This window comes from Tympanuchus pallidicinctus, unplaced genomic scaffold (assembly GCF_026119805.1).
Source record: "Tympanuchus pallidicinctus isolate F22 unplaced genomic scaffold, pur_lepc_1.0 scaffold189, whole genome shotgun sequence".
NCBI classification, from domain to species: domain Eukaryota; kingdom Metazoa; phylum Chordata; class Aves; order Galliformes; family Phasianidae; genus Tympanuchus; species Tympanuchus pallidicinctus.
The window spans coordinates 22,501-37,360 of NW_026294709.1; the positions used below are offsets into that span (position 1 = coordinate 22,501).

At 46.4% G+C, this 14,860-nt stretch overlaps 1 protein-coding gene across 2 annotated transcripts; it reads left to right on the plus strand.

The window, feature by feature from the left end:
* The first annotated feature begins 6,654 nt into the window (after positions 1–6,654).
* On the plus strand, positions 6,655–13,908 carry LOC128079460 (olfactory receptor 14J1-like). Of its 2 annotated transcripts, none has more exons than XM_052680694.1 (2): positions 6,655–7,608; positions 13,890–13,908. In XM_052680694.1, the coding sequence occupies exons 1-2, from the start codon at positions 6,701–6,703 to the stop codon at positions 13,906–13,908; spliced, it is 927 nt and encodes a 308-aa protein (XP_052536654.1). In that variant the 5' UTR covers positions 6,655–6,700. The 2 variants fall into 2 exon arrangements, with proteins under 2 accessions (XP_052536654.1, XP_052536653.1); XM_052680693.1 differs by lacking the exon at positions 13,890–13,908 and adding an exon at positions 12,632–13,002.
* Positions 13,909–14,860: the final 952 nt, after the last annotated feature.

Sequence of the window (14,860 nt, forward strand, 5' to 3'; positions counted from 1 at the left end):
TAGGGTTAGGGTTAGGGTTAGGGTAAGGCTTAGGGTTAGGGTAAGGGTTAGGGTTAGGGTTAGGGTAAGGTTTAGGGTTAGGATTAGGGTTAGGGTTAGGTTTAGGGTTAGGGTTAGGGTTAGTGTTAGGGTTAGTGTTACGGTTATGGTTAAGGTAGGGTTAGGGTAGGGTTAGGGTTGGGGTTAGGGTTTGTGTTAGGGTTAGGGTTAGGGTTAGGGAAAGGGTTAGGGTTAGGGTTAGGGTTAGGGTTAGGGTAAGGGTTAAAGTAAGGTTAGGGTTAGGGTTAGGGTTAGGGTAAGGGTAAGGGTTAGGGTTAGGATTAGGGTTAGGTTTAGGTTTAGGGTAAGGTTTAGGGTTAGGGTTAGGGTTAGGGTTAGGGTTAGGGTTAGGATTAGGGTTAGGATTAGGGTTAGGGTAAGGCTTAGGGTTAGGGGTAGGGTGTAGGTTAGGGTTAGGGTAAGGGTTAGGGTTAAGGTAAGAGTTAGGGTTAGGGTTAGGTTTACGGTAAGGGTAAGTGATAGGGTAAGGGTTAGGGTAAGTGTTAAGGTTAGGGTAAGGGTTAGGGTTAGGGTTAGGTTTAGGGTTAGGGTTAGGGTTAGGGTAAGGGTTAGGGTTAGGGTTAGGGTCAGTGTTAGGGTTAGGGTTAGGGTAAGGATTAGGGTTAGGGTTAGGGTTAGGGTTAGGGTTAGGGTAAGGGTTAGGGTAAGGGTTAGGGTTAGGGTTAGGGAAAGGGTTAGGGTTAGGGTTAGGGTAAGGGTTAGGGTAAGGGTTAGGGTAAGGGTTAGGGTTAGGGTTAGGGTTAGGGTAAGGGTTAGGGTTAGGGTTAGGGTTAGGGTTAGGGTTAGTGTTAGGGTAAGGGTTAGGGTAAGGGTAAGGGTTAGGATTAGGGTTAGGGTTAGGGTTAGGGTTAGGGTTAGGGTTAGGGTTAGGGTTAGGATTAGGGTTACCGTTAGGGTTAGGGTTAGGGTTAGGGTTAGGGTTAGGGTGTAGGTTAGGGTTAGGGTAAGGGTTAGGGTGTGGGTTAGCGTTAGGGTTAGGGTTAGGGTTAGGGTAAGGGTAAAGGTTAGGGTAAGGGTTAGGGTTAGGGTTAGGGTTAGGGTAAGGGTTAGGGTTAGGGTTAGGGTTAGGATAAGAGATAGGGTTAGGGTTAGGGTTATGGTAAGGGTAATTGTTAGGGTAAGGGTTAGCGTTAGGGTTAGGTTTAGGGTTAGGTTTAGGATTAGGGTTAGGATAAGGGTTAGGGTTAGGGTTAGGGTTAGGGTTAGGGTTAGGGTTGGGGTTAGGGTTAGGGTAAGGGTTAGGGTTAGGGTTAGGGAAAGGGTTAGGGTTAGTGTTAGGGTAAGGGTTAGGGTAAGGGTTAGGGTTGGGGTTAGGGTTAGGGTTTGGGTTAGGGTTAGGGTTAGGGTTAGGGTCAGTGTTAGGGTTAGGGTTAGGGTTAGGGTAAGGGTTAGGATTAGGGTTAGGATTAGGGTTAGGGTTAGGGTTAGGGTTAGGGTCAGTGTTAGGGTTAGGTTAGGGTTAGGGTTAGGGTTAGTGTTAGGGTTAGGGTTAGGGTTAGGGTTAGGGTTAGGTTAAGGGTTAGGGTTAGGGGTAGGGTTAGGGTTAGGGTTAGGGTTAGGGTTAGGGTAAGGGTTGGGGTTAGGCTTAGGGTTAGGGTCAGTGTTAGGGTTAGGGTTAGGGTTAGGGTTAGGGTTAGGGTTAGGGTAAGGGTTAGGGTTAGTGTTAGGGTTAGGGTTAGGGTAAGGGTTAGGGTTAGGGTTAGGGTAAGAGTTAGGGTTAGGGTTAGGGTTAGGGTAAGTGTTAGGGTAAGGGTTAGGGTAAGGGTTAAGGTTAGGGTTAGGGTTAGGGTTAGGGTTAGGTTTAGGGTTAGGGTTAGGGTTAGGGTTAGGATAAGAGTTAGGGTTAGGTTTTGGGTTAGGGTTAGGGTTAGGGTCAGTGTTAGGGTTAGGGTTAGGGTTAGGGTTAGGGTAAGGGTTAGGGTTAGGGGTTAGGGTTAGGGTTAGGGTTAGGGTTAGGGTTACGGTTAGGTTTAGGGTTCGGGTAAGGGTTAGGGTTCGGGTTAGGGTTAGAGTTAGGGTTAGGGTTAGGGTAAAGGTAAGGGTTAGGGTAAGTGTTAGGGTTAGGGTTAGGGTTAGGGTTAGGGTTCAGGTTAGGGTTAGGGTTAGGTTTAGGTTAGGGTTAGTTTTAGGTTAGGGTTAGGGTTAGGGTTAGGTTTAGGGTAAGGGTTAGGGTTAGGGTTAGGGTTAGGGTTAGGGTTAGGGTTAGGGTAGGGTTAGGGTTAGGGTTAGGGTTAGGGTTAGGGTTAGGGTTAGATTTAGGTTAGGGTTAGGGTTAGGGTTAGGGTTAGGGTTAGGGTTAGGGTTAGGATTAGGGTTACGGTTAGGTTTAGGGTTTGGGTAAGGGTTAGGGTTAGGGTTAGGGTTAGAGTTAGGGTTCGGGTTACGGTAAAGGTAAGGGTTAGGTTTAGTGTTAGGGTTAGGGTTAGGGTTAGGGTTAGGGTGAAGGTTAGGGTTAGGGTTAGGTTTAGGTTAGGGTTAGTTTTAGGTTAGGGTTAGGGTTAGGGTTAGGTTTAGGGTAAGGGTTAGGGTTAGGGTTAGGGTTAGGGTTAGGGTTAGGGTAGGGTTAGGGTTAGGGTTAGGGTAGGGTTAGGGTTAGGGTTAGGGTTAGGGTTAGGGTTAGGGTTAGGGTTAGGGTTAGGGTTAGGGTTAGGGTTAGGGTTAGGGTTAGGGTAAGGGTTAGGGTTTGGGTTCTGGTACATAAGCGATATTTTAGGGGAAAAGCAGGGATTTCTATGAAAATAAGCGATATTTTTGGGGGAAATAAAAAGGGATTTCTATGGATACATGCGATATTTAAGGGGGAAACAGGGATTTGTATGAAATATTAATATAGGGCATTTCCTTATAATGATGGCGATTTCTGCTAAAAATGAATTTTTCCCATTAAATCTGCGGTCATTCCCTTTAAATATGCTTTTTCTGTTTGAAATCCCTGTTTTCCCCTAAAATATTGGGGTTTTCCTCTTATATATTGCTTTTTCTACCTGAAACCCCTGTTTTTCCTGTTTTATATTGGATTTTTCCCCTTAAATATGGCTTTTTCTCTCAGAAATCCGTGTTTCTCCCCTTAAATCGGGGCTTTTTCCCCTTAAATATGGCTTTTTCTACTAGAAATCCCTGTTTTTCCATTTAATCTGGGGTTTTTCCATGAAATATGGCTTTTTCTGCCAGAAATCCCTGTTTTGCCCCTTCAATCTGGGTTTTTTTTCCCCTTCAATGAGGCTTTTTCTCCTAGAAATCCCTGTTTTGATCCTTAAATCTGGGTTTTTTCCCCTTTAATCTGGCTTTTTCTCCCAGAAAACCCAGTTTTTCCCATTACATCTGGGATTTTTCCCCTTAAATATGAGCTTCTGCTGCTCAAAATTCCTGTTTTTCCCCTTCAATCTTTGGTTTTCTGGCAGAAATCCCCGTTTTTTCCCACTAAATCTGGGAGTTTTCCCCTTAAATATGGCTTTTTCTGCTAGAAATCCTTCTTTTACCCATTAAATATGGGGCATTTCCCCTTAAAGATGGCTTTTTCTGCTAAGAATGGATTTTTCCCATTAAATCTGTGGTCTTTCCCCTTAAATATGGCTTTTTCTGCCAGTAATCCCTGTTTCTCCCCTTAAAATGGCTTTTTGTGCTAGAAATCCCTGGTTTTCCCCTTAAATCTGGGGTTTTCTCACTGAAATCCCTGTTTTTCCCCTTAAATCTGGATTTTTTCTGCCAGAAATCCCTGTTTTTCCCTTAAATATGGGGTTTTTCACCTGAAATTGGGGTTTTTTTTCATAGAAATCCCTGTTTTTCCCCTTAAATATGTCTTTTTCTGCTAGAAATCCTTCTTTTGCCCTTTAAATATGGGGCATTTCCCCTTAAATCTGGCTTTTTCTGCTAGAAATCCTTCTTTTACCCATTAAATATGGGGCATTTCCCCTTAAATATGGCTTTTTCTGCTAGAAATCGATGTTTCCCATTAAATCTGTGGTCTTTCCCTTTAAATATGCTTTTTCTGTTTGAAATCCCTGTCTTTCCCCTAAAATATGGGGGTTTTCCTCTTATATGTTGCTTTTTCTGCCCGAAATCCCTGTTTTCCCTGTTTAATGTTGGGGTTTTCCCCTTAAATATGGCTTCTACTAGAAATCCCTGTTTTTCCATTTAATCTGGGGTTTTTCCATGAAATATGGCTTTTTGTGCCAGAAATCCCTGTTTTGATCCTTAAATCTGGGTTTTTTCCCCTTCAATCTGGCTTTTTCTCCCAGAAAACCCAGTTTTTCCCATTACATCTGGGATTTTTCCCCTTAAATATGAGCTTCTGCTGCTCAAAATTCCTGTTTTTCCCCTTCAATCTTTGGTTTTCTGGCAGAATTCCCCATTTTTTCCCACTAAATCTGGGAGTTTTCCCCTTAAATATGGCTTTTTCTGCTAGAAATCCTTCTTTTACCCATTAAATATGGGGCATTTCCCCTTAAATATGGCTTTTTCTGCCAGTAATCCCTGTTTCTCCCGTTAAAATGGCTTTTTGTGCTAGAAATCCCTGGTTTTCCCCTTAAATCTGGGGTTTTTCCCAGAAATATTCCTTTTTCTGCTAGAAATCCTTATTTCTCCCCTTCAATCTGGGGTTTTCTCACAGAAATCCCTGTTTTTCCCCTTAAATATGGCTTTTTCTGCTAGAAATCCTTCTTTTACCCATTAAATATGGGGCATTTCCCCTTAAATCTGGCTTTTTCTGCTAAAAATCGATGTTTCCCATTAAATCTGTGGTCTTTCCCTTTCAATATGGCTCTTTCTGCCAGAAATCCCTGTTTTTCCTCTGAAATATCGCTTATTTTCCTAGAAATCCCTGTTTTTCCCCTTAAACATGGCTTGTTTTCTATTACTGAGTGTGCTGCCTTGTCTCGGAGCCATCTAGAACTATCTGTGCCCGTGACAGAGGACAGCAGGCCTGCAGTCCTTCTGGCCAAAAATAAAGATATGAATGATAATATGAACGATAATAATAACAACAACAATAATAAATCAGCAGCAAGGATCTTAGGAGGAAATGCAATTTTACTAAACATGATATGGGAATGCAAGATAACGCAATATTATAAACTGAAATTGAAATTTAGGGTAATAAATGATATCAAATGAGAGAGCGAGCGTCTGAAAGCAAAAGCCTTGCTTTGAACTGCAGGCGCACGGCTGGGGAGCGAAGCCACGCACTGCAGGGCAGCGAGCAAGGGAGAGATCCTGGGACTTCCTGCCATGGCTGATCTTCCCCTCTGAACTCAGAGTCCTCTGGGTCTGCAGTTCTTCTCTGCTGAGAGCCAGGCATCCAGAAAGTTGTCCGTCCACAGACCTGCAGTATTGACTCCTTAATTCCCTGTGCTTTACATGATGTTATGATGTGGAGTGCCAATAACAAGGATGGTCAAACCATGGCACCAGATGGGGCGTTTGCAGCTTTGCTCGGCACACACAGTCTGCTAGGACAAACAATGCTGCAGGAATCAGTCTGTGCACTGGTGATGAATTCATCTGACTTCAAAGTACGTTGTGCAGAGATGACCCTGTTGTCTATCAGGAGCTGCCAATGCAGAGACCTGAGGACATCCCCAGGGAGAGCAGTGAGGAAGAGAAAATGCCATCTTCTGCTGGAGAGCTGGGCCGGGCTGCTGGGACACAGGGAGCTCATAAAAGTGGGCAGTGCTGCAGAGAGACGGCTGTGCCCAGGAGCAGCTCTTGTGCACAGCACAGCCTGCAGGTGACAGGAGGAGAGCAGAGCAAGGAGAGAGAGCTTGTAGGATGTGTATGGTGTGAGCAGGCTGTGAGCTCACTGGAGGAGCATCGCTGGCAGCCTCTGACAAGGTCAGTCTCACTGCAGGCTGTGACTCTGCCGCCTGCCAGGCTCGGTGCTCAGCCTGCCTGGGGAGCTGCCCAGGGCGCTGCGGGGAGATGTGTGGGGGGAAGGAGCCCCTCGGCAGGGCAGGGCAGGGCAGGGCAGGGCAGGGCAGGGCAGGAGCCTTCTGCTGCTGGGGGCATGGGGATCACAGCTTCAGCGCTGCCAGAGTGTCTCCAAGGGCACTTTGCAAGAGGAGAGACAAGGCAGGGATTTTCCCATACCTGTCCTTAGGGAAGGAGAATGAGTTGGAGGCAGAGATCTGAAAGGAGATGTGAAATATGAACGCAGCTATAAGAGTCCTGAACTGGACGTTTCTCAGTCTGCAGTTACACGCACAAACTCCTCATGTGCTTTCAGCCCCTCTTCTCCCAAAGGATTGCACCAGCTGAAATTTCCATGCTTCTCTGCAGACATGAATAATGCACTTGTCCAGCAAACAGGCAGCTTTCTCTAGTAGAAATTCAAGTGCACAGAGGTAGGAATGGGCACTCTGAGTGCAGACAGACGAAAGATACATGAATGGAAATATGTCATAGGAAGAAAGTATCCAGGAGGCTGGGATATGATTAGGCAATGAGAGGAAAGCAAGAGCTCCTTCATCTTCCACTTCTCAAGGGATGGTGAAGCTCCTGTAAATTCAAGTTATGGAGTTAAATGAACCCTGTCCTAAGAGAAAGAAACACTGTTATAGCATAGGGGTGGAGTGTCTCTGAAAAAGCTCTTGACTCGTCATTATCTTCTGCACTCTGCACAGGACTCCAGGCCCAGGAACTGCAGATGCCCAACAGCAGCTCCATCAGCCAGTTCCTCCTCCTGGCGCTGGCAGACACGCGGCAGCTGCAGCTCCTGCACTTCTGGCTCTTGCTGGGCATCTACCTGGCTGCCCTCCTGGGCAACGGCCTCATCAGCACAGCCGTAGCCTGCCACCACCGCCTGCACACCCCCATGTACTTCTTCCTGCTCAACCTCGCCCTCCTCGACCTGGGCTGCATCTCCACCACTCTCCCCAAAGCCATGGCCGATGCCCTCTGGGACACCAGGCACATCTCCTACGCTGGATGTGTTGCCCAGACCTTTCTGTTTGTCTTTCTGATGTCAGCAGAGTATTGCATCCTCACCATCATGTCCTATGACCGCTACGTTGCCATCTGCAAGCCCCTGCACTACGGGACCTTGATGGACAGCAGAGCTTGTGCCACCATGGCAGCAGCTGCCTGGGGCACTGGGCTTCTCCATGCTCTGCTGCACACTGTCAGTACATTTTCTCAGCCACTGTGCCGAGGCAATGCTGTGGATCAGTTCTTCTGTGAAATCCCCCACATCCTCAAGCTCTCCTGCTCTGAATCAGACTACCTCAGGGAAATTGGTTTCATTGTGCTTAGTGTTCTTGCCGTATTTGCGTGTTTTGTTTTCATTGTTGTGTCCTATGTGCAGATCTTCAGGGCCGTGCTGAGGATGCCCTCTGAGCAGGGACGACACAAAGCCTTCTCCACGTGCCTCCCTCACCTGGCTGTGCTCTCCCTGTTTCTCAGCACTGACTTTTTGGCCTACGTGAAGCCCCCATCCATCTCCTCCCCATCCTTGGACCTGGTGGTTTCATTTCTGTACTCGGTGGTGCCTCCATCATTAAACCCCCTCATCTACAGCATGCGGAACCAGGAGCTCAAGGATGCAGTGAGGAAAATGTCATGGACAAATTTCAGTAGGGTCGTCTTCTCATCTGCCTGAACAAATGACTCAGTTTTTTCTGAAACATGCCTATGTTGTCTCAGAAATATTGAATGGCCTGTACTGAAAAGGACTATAAAGATCATCTAGTTTCAACCCCACTGTTACAGGCAGGGTCACCAACCACCAGAGCAGGCTGCCCAGAGCCTCTCATTTCCAGCCTGGCCTTGAAAGCCTCCAGGGATGGGGCATCCACAACTTATGTGGGCAACCTGTCCCAGGGCTTTACTACCCTCTGGGTGAAAAACCTCCTTTTAATATCTAGCCTAAACCTCCCCAGCCTCAGTTCAAAACCGCTCCCCCTTGTTCTATCACCAGCCACTGTGCTAAACAGCCATTCCCCCTCCTCTTTATACATTCCCTTGAAGTACTGGAAGGGCACAATGAAGTTTCCTCAGAATCTTCTCTTCCCCAAACTAAGCAAGTCCAGTTCCCTCAACTTTTCTTCCTAGCAGAGCTGCTCAGCCTTCTGATCATCTTAGTGCCCTCCTCTGGACCCACCCCAAGAGGGGAAGCTGGGGGGCCCACAGGCAAAGGAGGGCTCTGCAGTGGTGCTGCTGAGCCAGCAGGGCAGATGGAGAGGGACTCAGCAGTAGAGAGAGTCTGACAGCGATGACCCAAAATGGTTCATGGATGTTTGTGTTCACTGAGAAGAAATCAGAGTTTCTTGGCTTCCCAGTGGCCATTTCAGCACTGGGTCACCCCCAGGAATCCAGTGACTTGTCTGGGGGCATTGAGTGTGCTGGGTTGGGCTGCAGCTGCAGGGACAAAAACAACATTGGCAGCGTACTGCCCTGAGACCTTCTTCCCAAGTTCCATCTGCAGCTTCCAGAGGGCTCTGCTCTCCTGCAGGTCCTCTTGGAAAGCTGCCTGTCCCAGACACGATCTCTGGGGCCCTTGGAGATGGCATGGGATGCTTGTGATCACACAGTGGAGCTTTGCTCCTTTTCATTTTTCCCCATTAATAATTATCATTTCCTGTCTACTGATGTAAAGTACTTGTCCTAGTGGGAAGGTGAACCACACTGATGGGATATGGCTGAGGAGTGCGTTCTCTTTTTAGGCAAATTGTATTGTGCTTTACTGTTGTTTGTTTTAAAGCAGGAAGCAACATCCTGTGCCTGCGTGCAGACAGTTCTCTTAGGGAAGCAGGTAAAGGAATGGTGTAAAGGAACTGTACCATCCAGCTGCAGACTGCAGTGGAGAATTCTGGTGTAGGAAAAGTGATGCAAGGGCCAGGTGCATACAGCAGACACGTCAGGCCTGGGGAGGTGAGCAGTCAGGTTGTCTGTACTGTGTCAGACCTCAAGCAATTGCTTCTCCTGCCTGTGCAGATCTCCTTAGGAGACACCCTCAATCAACATCAGTTGGACAATGGTGCTCCAAAAGCAACAAGATGCACCTTGTAAAATCAGAAAACATTTTTCTTGGGTGCCCTTTGAAATCTTCTTTCTTTGCTATAGGAAACATGGAGCGAAGTGTGAGCAAACTCAGAGTCAAGTGTGAGGCAATCCTGGAGTAAAGTGTGGGTAGGCCTGAAGAGAGAGTGCACACACCCAGGGTAGGGTACCAGTAAAGCCCAGAGAAAAGTGTGAGTAAACCAGGAGCAAAGTGTGAGTAATGTTGAAGAAAAGTTTGAGGAATCCTTGAGTAAAATGTGAGTGGAACACAGTCAAAACAGAAGTATGAGTAAACCCAGAGTACAGTGTTCATAAACCCAGAGTAAAGTGTGAGTAAAAGCCAGAGTAAAGTGTGAATCTGCCCAGAGTAGAGTAAGACTAAACTCAGAGTGAAGAGTGTGCATGTCTGGTGCAAAATGTGAGTAAAACCTGGAGAAAATCGTGAATACACTGGGAGTCCAATGTGAGTAAACTTGGAGTCAAGTGTGAGAAACTCCCAGAGCAAAGTGTGGGTTGGTCCGGAGCAAAGTGTTGGTAAATGTGGAGTAAAGTTTGAGGAAAACCCACAGTAAGGTGTGAGTCTACCCGTATTAAAGTGTGGATAGGCCCGGATGACAGAGTGTTCACACCAGGAATAGGGTGTCTGTAAAACCTTGAGATTAATGTGAGTAAGCCCTGTGTAAAGTGTGTGTAAGGTTGAAGAGCAATTTGAGTAAACCTTGATTAAAGTGCCAGTGAAACACACTCAAAAATGAAGTGTGAGTAAAGCCAAAGTAAAGTGTTAGTAAATGTGGTGTAAAATATGAGTAAAATTGAGTTGGGTTCGAGTGCACCCAGAATTGCATAAGCATAACTCAGAGTAAAGAGTGTGCAAACCTGGTGTAGAGTCATTTTTGTGACTCAACATTGCCATCTGCAAACCCCTGCACTACGGGACCTTGATGGACAGCAGAGCTTGTGCCACCATGGCAGCAGCTGCCTGGGGCACTGGGCTTCTCTATTCCCTCCTGCACACTGTCAGCACATTTTCACTGCCTCTCTGCCATAGCAATGCTGTGGATCAGTTCTTCTGTGAAATCCCTCAGATCCTCAAACTCTCCTTGACGGAGAGCAGCTCAAGACGCCTGGGACAGACGGGCTGAGGCTCTGGTGGCGCAAGAAGCAAAGTTTATTGTTGTTACAGGGCTTTTATATCTTTTAGCTACAGGAGTGTACAATACTTCAATCAGATAGCATTCATGCAGCTGACAGCAATACGTCATTACTTAATCAGCTCTTTGTGGATGATGGTCAGTACAGAGATCCAAAGGTGTTCTCTCCACAGAACACGTTCTGCTCTTGGTCACGGAACGAAGAAGCTGTAGCTTATGCTTGCCAGTTCCACATGGCAGTCCTTCCCTTTCAGGAGGGGCCGCGTGTTCCCTGTTTGACCCTTTCAGGTCAGCCAGGTCTGTTTTGCTTCACAGTCTTCCTCATCCCACCCTTTTCTATTTTATTAGACCAGAGGTGGTGGTGGTTTATTTTTTGTGTTTTCCATCTCCAATTTTTTAAGATTTATACGCAAATTTTGGAATCTATTTGTTATTATTTTCATCAAGCATGGACAAGCAAGAATTCCTATGATTATCATTATGGCAATGACTGTCAGCCCATAAATTCCTTTTCTAAATGATTTGAAGGACGGAAATGCAGATTTTAGAGCGCTGATAAATGTAGTAGTTTGAGTTGCTACTGAAAGATCCATATGGTGCGACTGTATCATGTCGTGAATGTGCTGCCTCCATTCCCTAAGATCTAATGACGTGTTGGCATTATTCCATGTGCCTTGAAGATGATCTTGTATTTTGTTCCAAGAGAATTTGGTATTGTTGCATTCAACAGGAGTCACACAGCTCGGTATTCTGCGTGACATAAGAGAGATTCACGAGCAGCTACAATTTGTAACTGTCTTCCCAGGATGTCTGCTGTATCCTTGAAGGAGTTGAGACGCAGTTCAATCTTTTCATCCCATGTAGCTTGATTTTGTAACGCTTTAGATACATTAATTGATAACTCATTAACATAAGCTGCTGTCTGAATACGAGTTGTTAAAGAAATAGAAGCGACTGTAGTTACTGCTATGGCAGCACTGAGCGCAGCTATTCCGGCTATTATTGATCCGATCATTCGCTTGGATCTCTCTATTAATGGCAAAGCAGCTTCTTGGAGGATTTCCATTCCCTTGTCAGCATACCAATAATGTGTCAAATTTACAGGAAGATAGACGCAATCGGGTTGCTTCACTAACAAGAAGGAACTACTGCTGCTATTAAGACAATTAGAGATTATACAGTCGGTACAGTTTACTATGTTACTTACAATATTTAGCGGTCCGCTTAAAAAGGCAGGAGGTTCTGGAGCACAAGCTCGCATATAAAACTCAGTTGTGTAACTCTGCAGTCATTGCCCATTTATTATTTATTGAATCCAAGTCAAGTTTAATCGTTTTGCTTTGATTTTGTCCATAGATGGGACTGCTTTCCATAAATTAGAATAGAACGTAGGATTGTTTTTTGTCCAAATTCCTGAGACCAAATCAATTGGTCGCCCTTGATTTCCTATCATATTCCAATCACACATAGTGGAATCAATGCACACCGTTTCGTTAGCTCGACATGCTCTCCATAAAGGTGCAAATTCTGTTTTTGGAGTGATTGTGCTTTGACAGAAAGGAAAATTTAAGGGAGGCGTTCCAGAACCTCTTGTCCCATTAGCTAAATCTAGATAGAGAACATTCAGAGCCCAATGAATTCCTGTTGAAACATTGGTATCCCAGTCATTTTGCACTACCACTCTCTCACACAGGGATTGTGTTTGATTCCTCTGAAAACATACAGGCATACCATCAACCTTTCCAGAATAATTAAAACGCGCAGAGAACTCTATTATGTGTCCATCTGAATATTGCCCCATAAACATTGTTTGATTGCTGCAAACCGGAATGTGCACGGGTTCATCCCAAGGAACCGGGTGGATGATAGGAGGATTGGGTACAAAGGCCCAGTATGTTTCAGCTTTACATCCGTGATGTGAGATCCACAAGGTCCTGAGGATTAGGGCCACGAGTCGTATTCTCTCGTGCATCTTTCTTTCCCAGGTCTGGGTTACAGTCAGTCTCTGCATCTTCCTCCGCAGTTTTCCCACCTTGGTTTCCGGCATGTCGGACGTCTCTCTCCGGTATCCACCGTGGTGAGGTTTCGTCTGTAGGGAAAACACAAACGTATCCTCTGCCCCACATCAGTACAGGATCAGGACCATAAGTTTTACCGTCCATTGGATCTCTCCAGTATGCCATTGGTTCATCTCTTGTTTTATTACTCCAATGTCCATCCGCAGCCGATTTTCCATCATCATCCAGTGTCAAAAAATGTAAAACAAATAATGCATGTGATAACATAGAGGACGGAGTATCTTTAATTCCCCATGTCCCTTTTTATTTTCTTTCGTTGAGTTGTCAGTAAATGATTCAATTTTTCTGCTATGCCTTGGCCTTCTGGATGATGTGGAATTCCAGTTTCATGGTGAATTTTGTCGACAAAAGGTTGCAAAACCACTACTTCCATAAGCTGCCCGTGATCGGTTCTTAATGATTCCGGTGCTCCCATAACGCTACAACAATGCAAAAGATGGTTGCATACATGAGAGAGTTTTTCACCAGACAAGGCTGAGGCTACTGCAAAGTGAGAGAAAGTGTCAACTGTTACATGGGCATAAGAAGATTTTCCAAAGGAAGGTACATGTGTGACATCCATCTGCCACAGATCATTAGGCATTAATCCCCTGGGGTTCACTCCAAAATGAGGAACTGGTAATAAAGGGGCACAAGAAGAACCGTTCTGCATATTCGCAAGTCCAAAGCAAATATTCACCTCCACTTAACACAGCCTTCGCCAAGCTTTGCCAGTCAGAAGGGGGAAGGATATGAGCAGCTTTAAGCTCTTTCAGTTGTTTAAAAGGAATAGGCTCATAATCATTCAGAATGCCACCGTTTGCAAGTTGATGCTGTATGCCAGGGAAAACTTGAGACGGAAAAAGTTGCCCAGAAAATTCATCTATTGTTTCCTCAGCTTTCCTAGCTTCTTTCAAAGCCAATTGCATAGGAGATTGTTGCATAAGCAAAGCATCTGCTCCAGGTGGGGGAGGCATTCGCCCTGCTCGAAAGGCAGGCAGAACAGCAAGGGGATGTGATGGAGCTGATGGACTGTCTGTTGTGTCTGCACAGCGGCATCAGCAGCCTGTAACGCTGGGAATACAGCCGCTGAGTCCTTATGGTGAGATTCAGCAGCCTCTTTTTCTAACTCTCCCCAATCATCGGGGGGTAAAATATCCTTTGCCATGTTAGTGCCAGGAGGTTTACAAGGCGGCCAGTCCTTTGCTAATTTACAAACCAAAGGTTGCTCATATTGGGGAGGGGAGGGTGGGGGTGCCGATGGACGAAGGGATGTGATGGAGAGATTTTGATGGCGGCAAGGCAGGATATAACTTTTCTGTTGAGCGAGTGGTCCGCTGCCACTTCTCATCTCCTGTGTCTCCTCTGAGACATTCTTTTATTAGAGTCCAAAGCGTAAAGGTATACATAGGTACCTTCTCAGGACCATGCACAGCATAACAGCCCTGGAGTCTTTCACCTACTTTGTTCCACGTTTCCATATTAATAGTTCCATCCCTGGGAAACCAGGGGCATTCTTCCTCTATAAAATCTGAAGAACGACTAATCTGACCCCGAGTCACTTTTACTCCTCAGGCAACGAATAATGATTTCAGCACTGCAGAAAAAAGGCCTCGTTCAGTACTTGCAGCTTGTCCCATTTTATCTAACAATCTGTCCAATGCCCCAGTCCTTACCTCCCTATTTCAACTCACCAACCGCGGCTCGTGGGAGGAAGCGACGCCTTTGTCACTGGAGTCCGAGATTCCCGGGTTTCGGCACCAGATGACGGAGAGCAGCTCAAGACGCCTGGGACAGACGGGCTGAGGCTCTGGTGGCGCAAGAAGCAAAGTTTATTGTTGTTACAGGGCTTTTATATCTTTTAGCTGCAGGAGTGTACAATACTTCAATCAGATAGCATTCATGCAGCTGACAGCAATACGTCATTACTTAATCAGCTCTTTGTGGATGATGGTCAGTACAGAGATCCAAAGGTGTTCTCTCCACAGAACACGTTCTGCTCTTGGTCACGGAACGAAGAAGCTGTAGCTTATGCTTGCCAGTTTCTATGATTCTATGATTCTAGAGGTGGAAAGAAAGTCTGGGGGTGGACAGGGGGTTGTGGGGAATCTACGGGGGGAAAGGTGTGAGTGGGGCTTCCGTGAGCTGGAAAGAGGGTCTGGAGGTGGAGAAAGGGTGGAAGAGGAAACTGGGGGATTGTGGTGGGCTAGAAGCCCTGTGATGTGGAAAGGGGACCTGGGGGTGGGGAGGAGAATGTGAGGGAGAAAAGAGGAGAAAGGCTTCTGTGAGTGGAAAGGAGGGTCTGGGGGTGGAGGGGTGCATTGTGGAGGGGAATATTGTGGAGGGCAACTTGAGGAGTTGAAAGGGGGAAAAGGGGTTTTTGTAGGGCAGAAAGGGCAGGTCTGGGAGTGGATGGAGGATTGTGAGGGGGAAAAAAAAAGGAGTGGGGTCTCTACAGGGAGGAAAGGGGGTCTAGGAGTGGTGAGGAGGTTGTGGGGGGCTTCTATGGGGTGGGAGTCTGGGGTAGACCTCAGGGGAGTATCTGGGGGAGAAGAGGGGAGTGGGGTGCCTCTGGGGTTGAAAAAGAGTTGGAGGGGAATT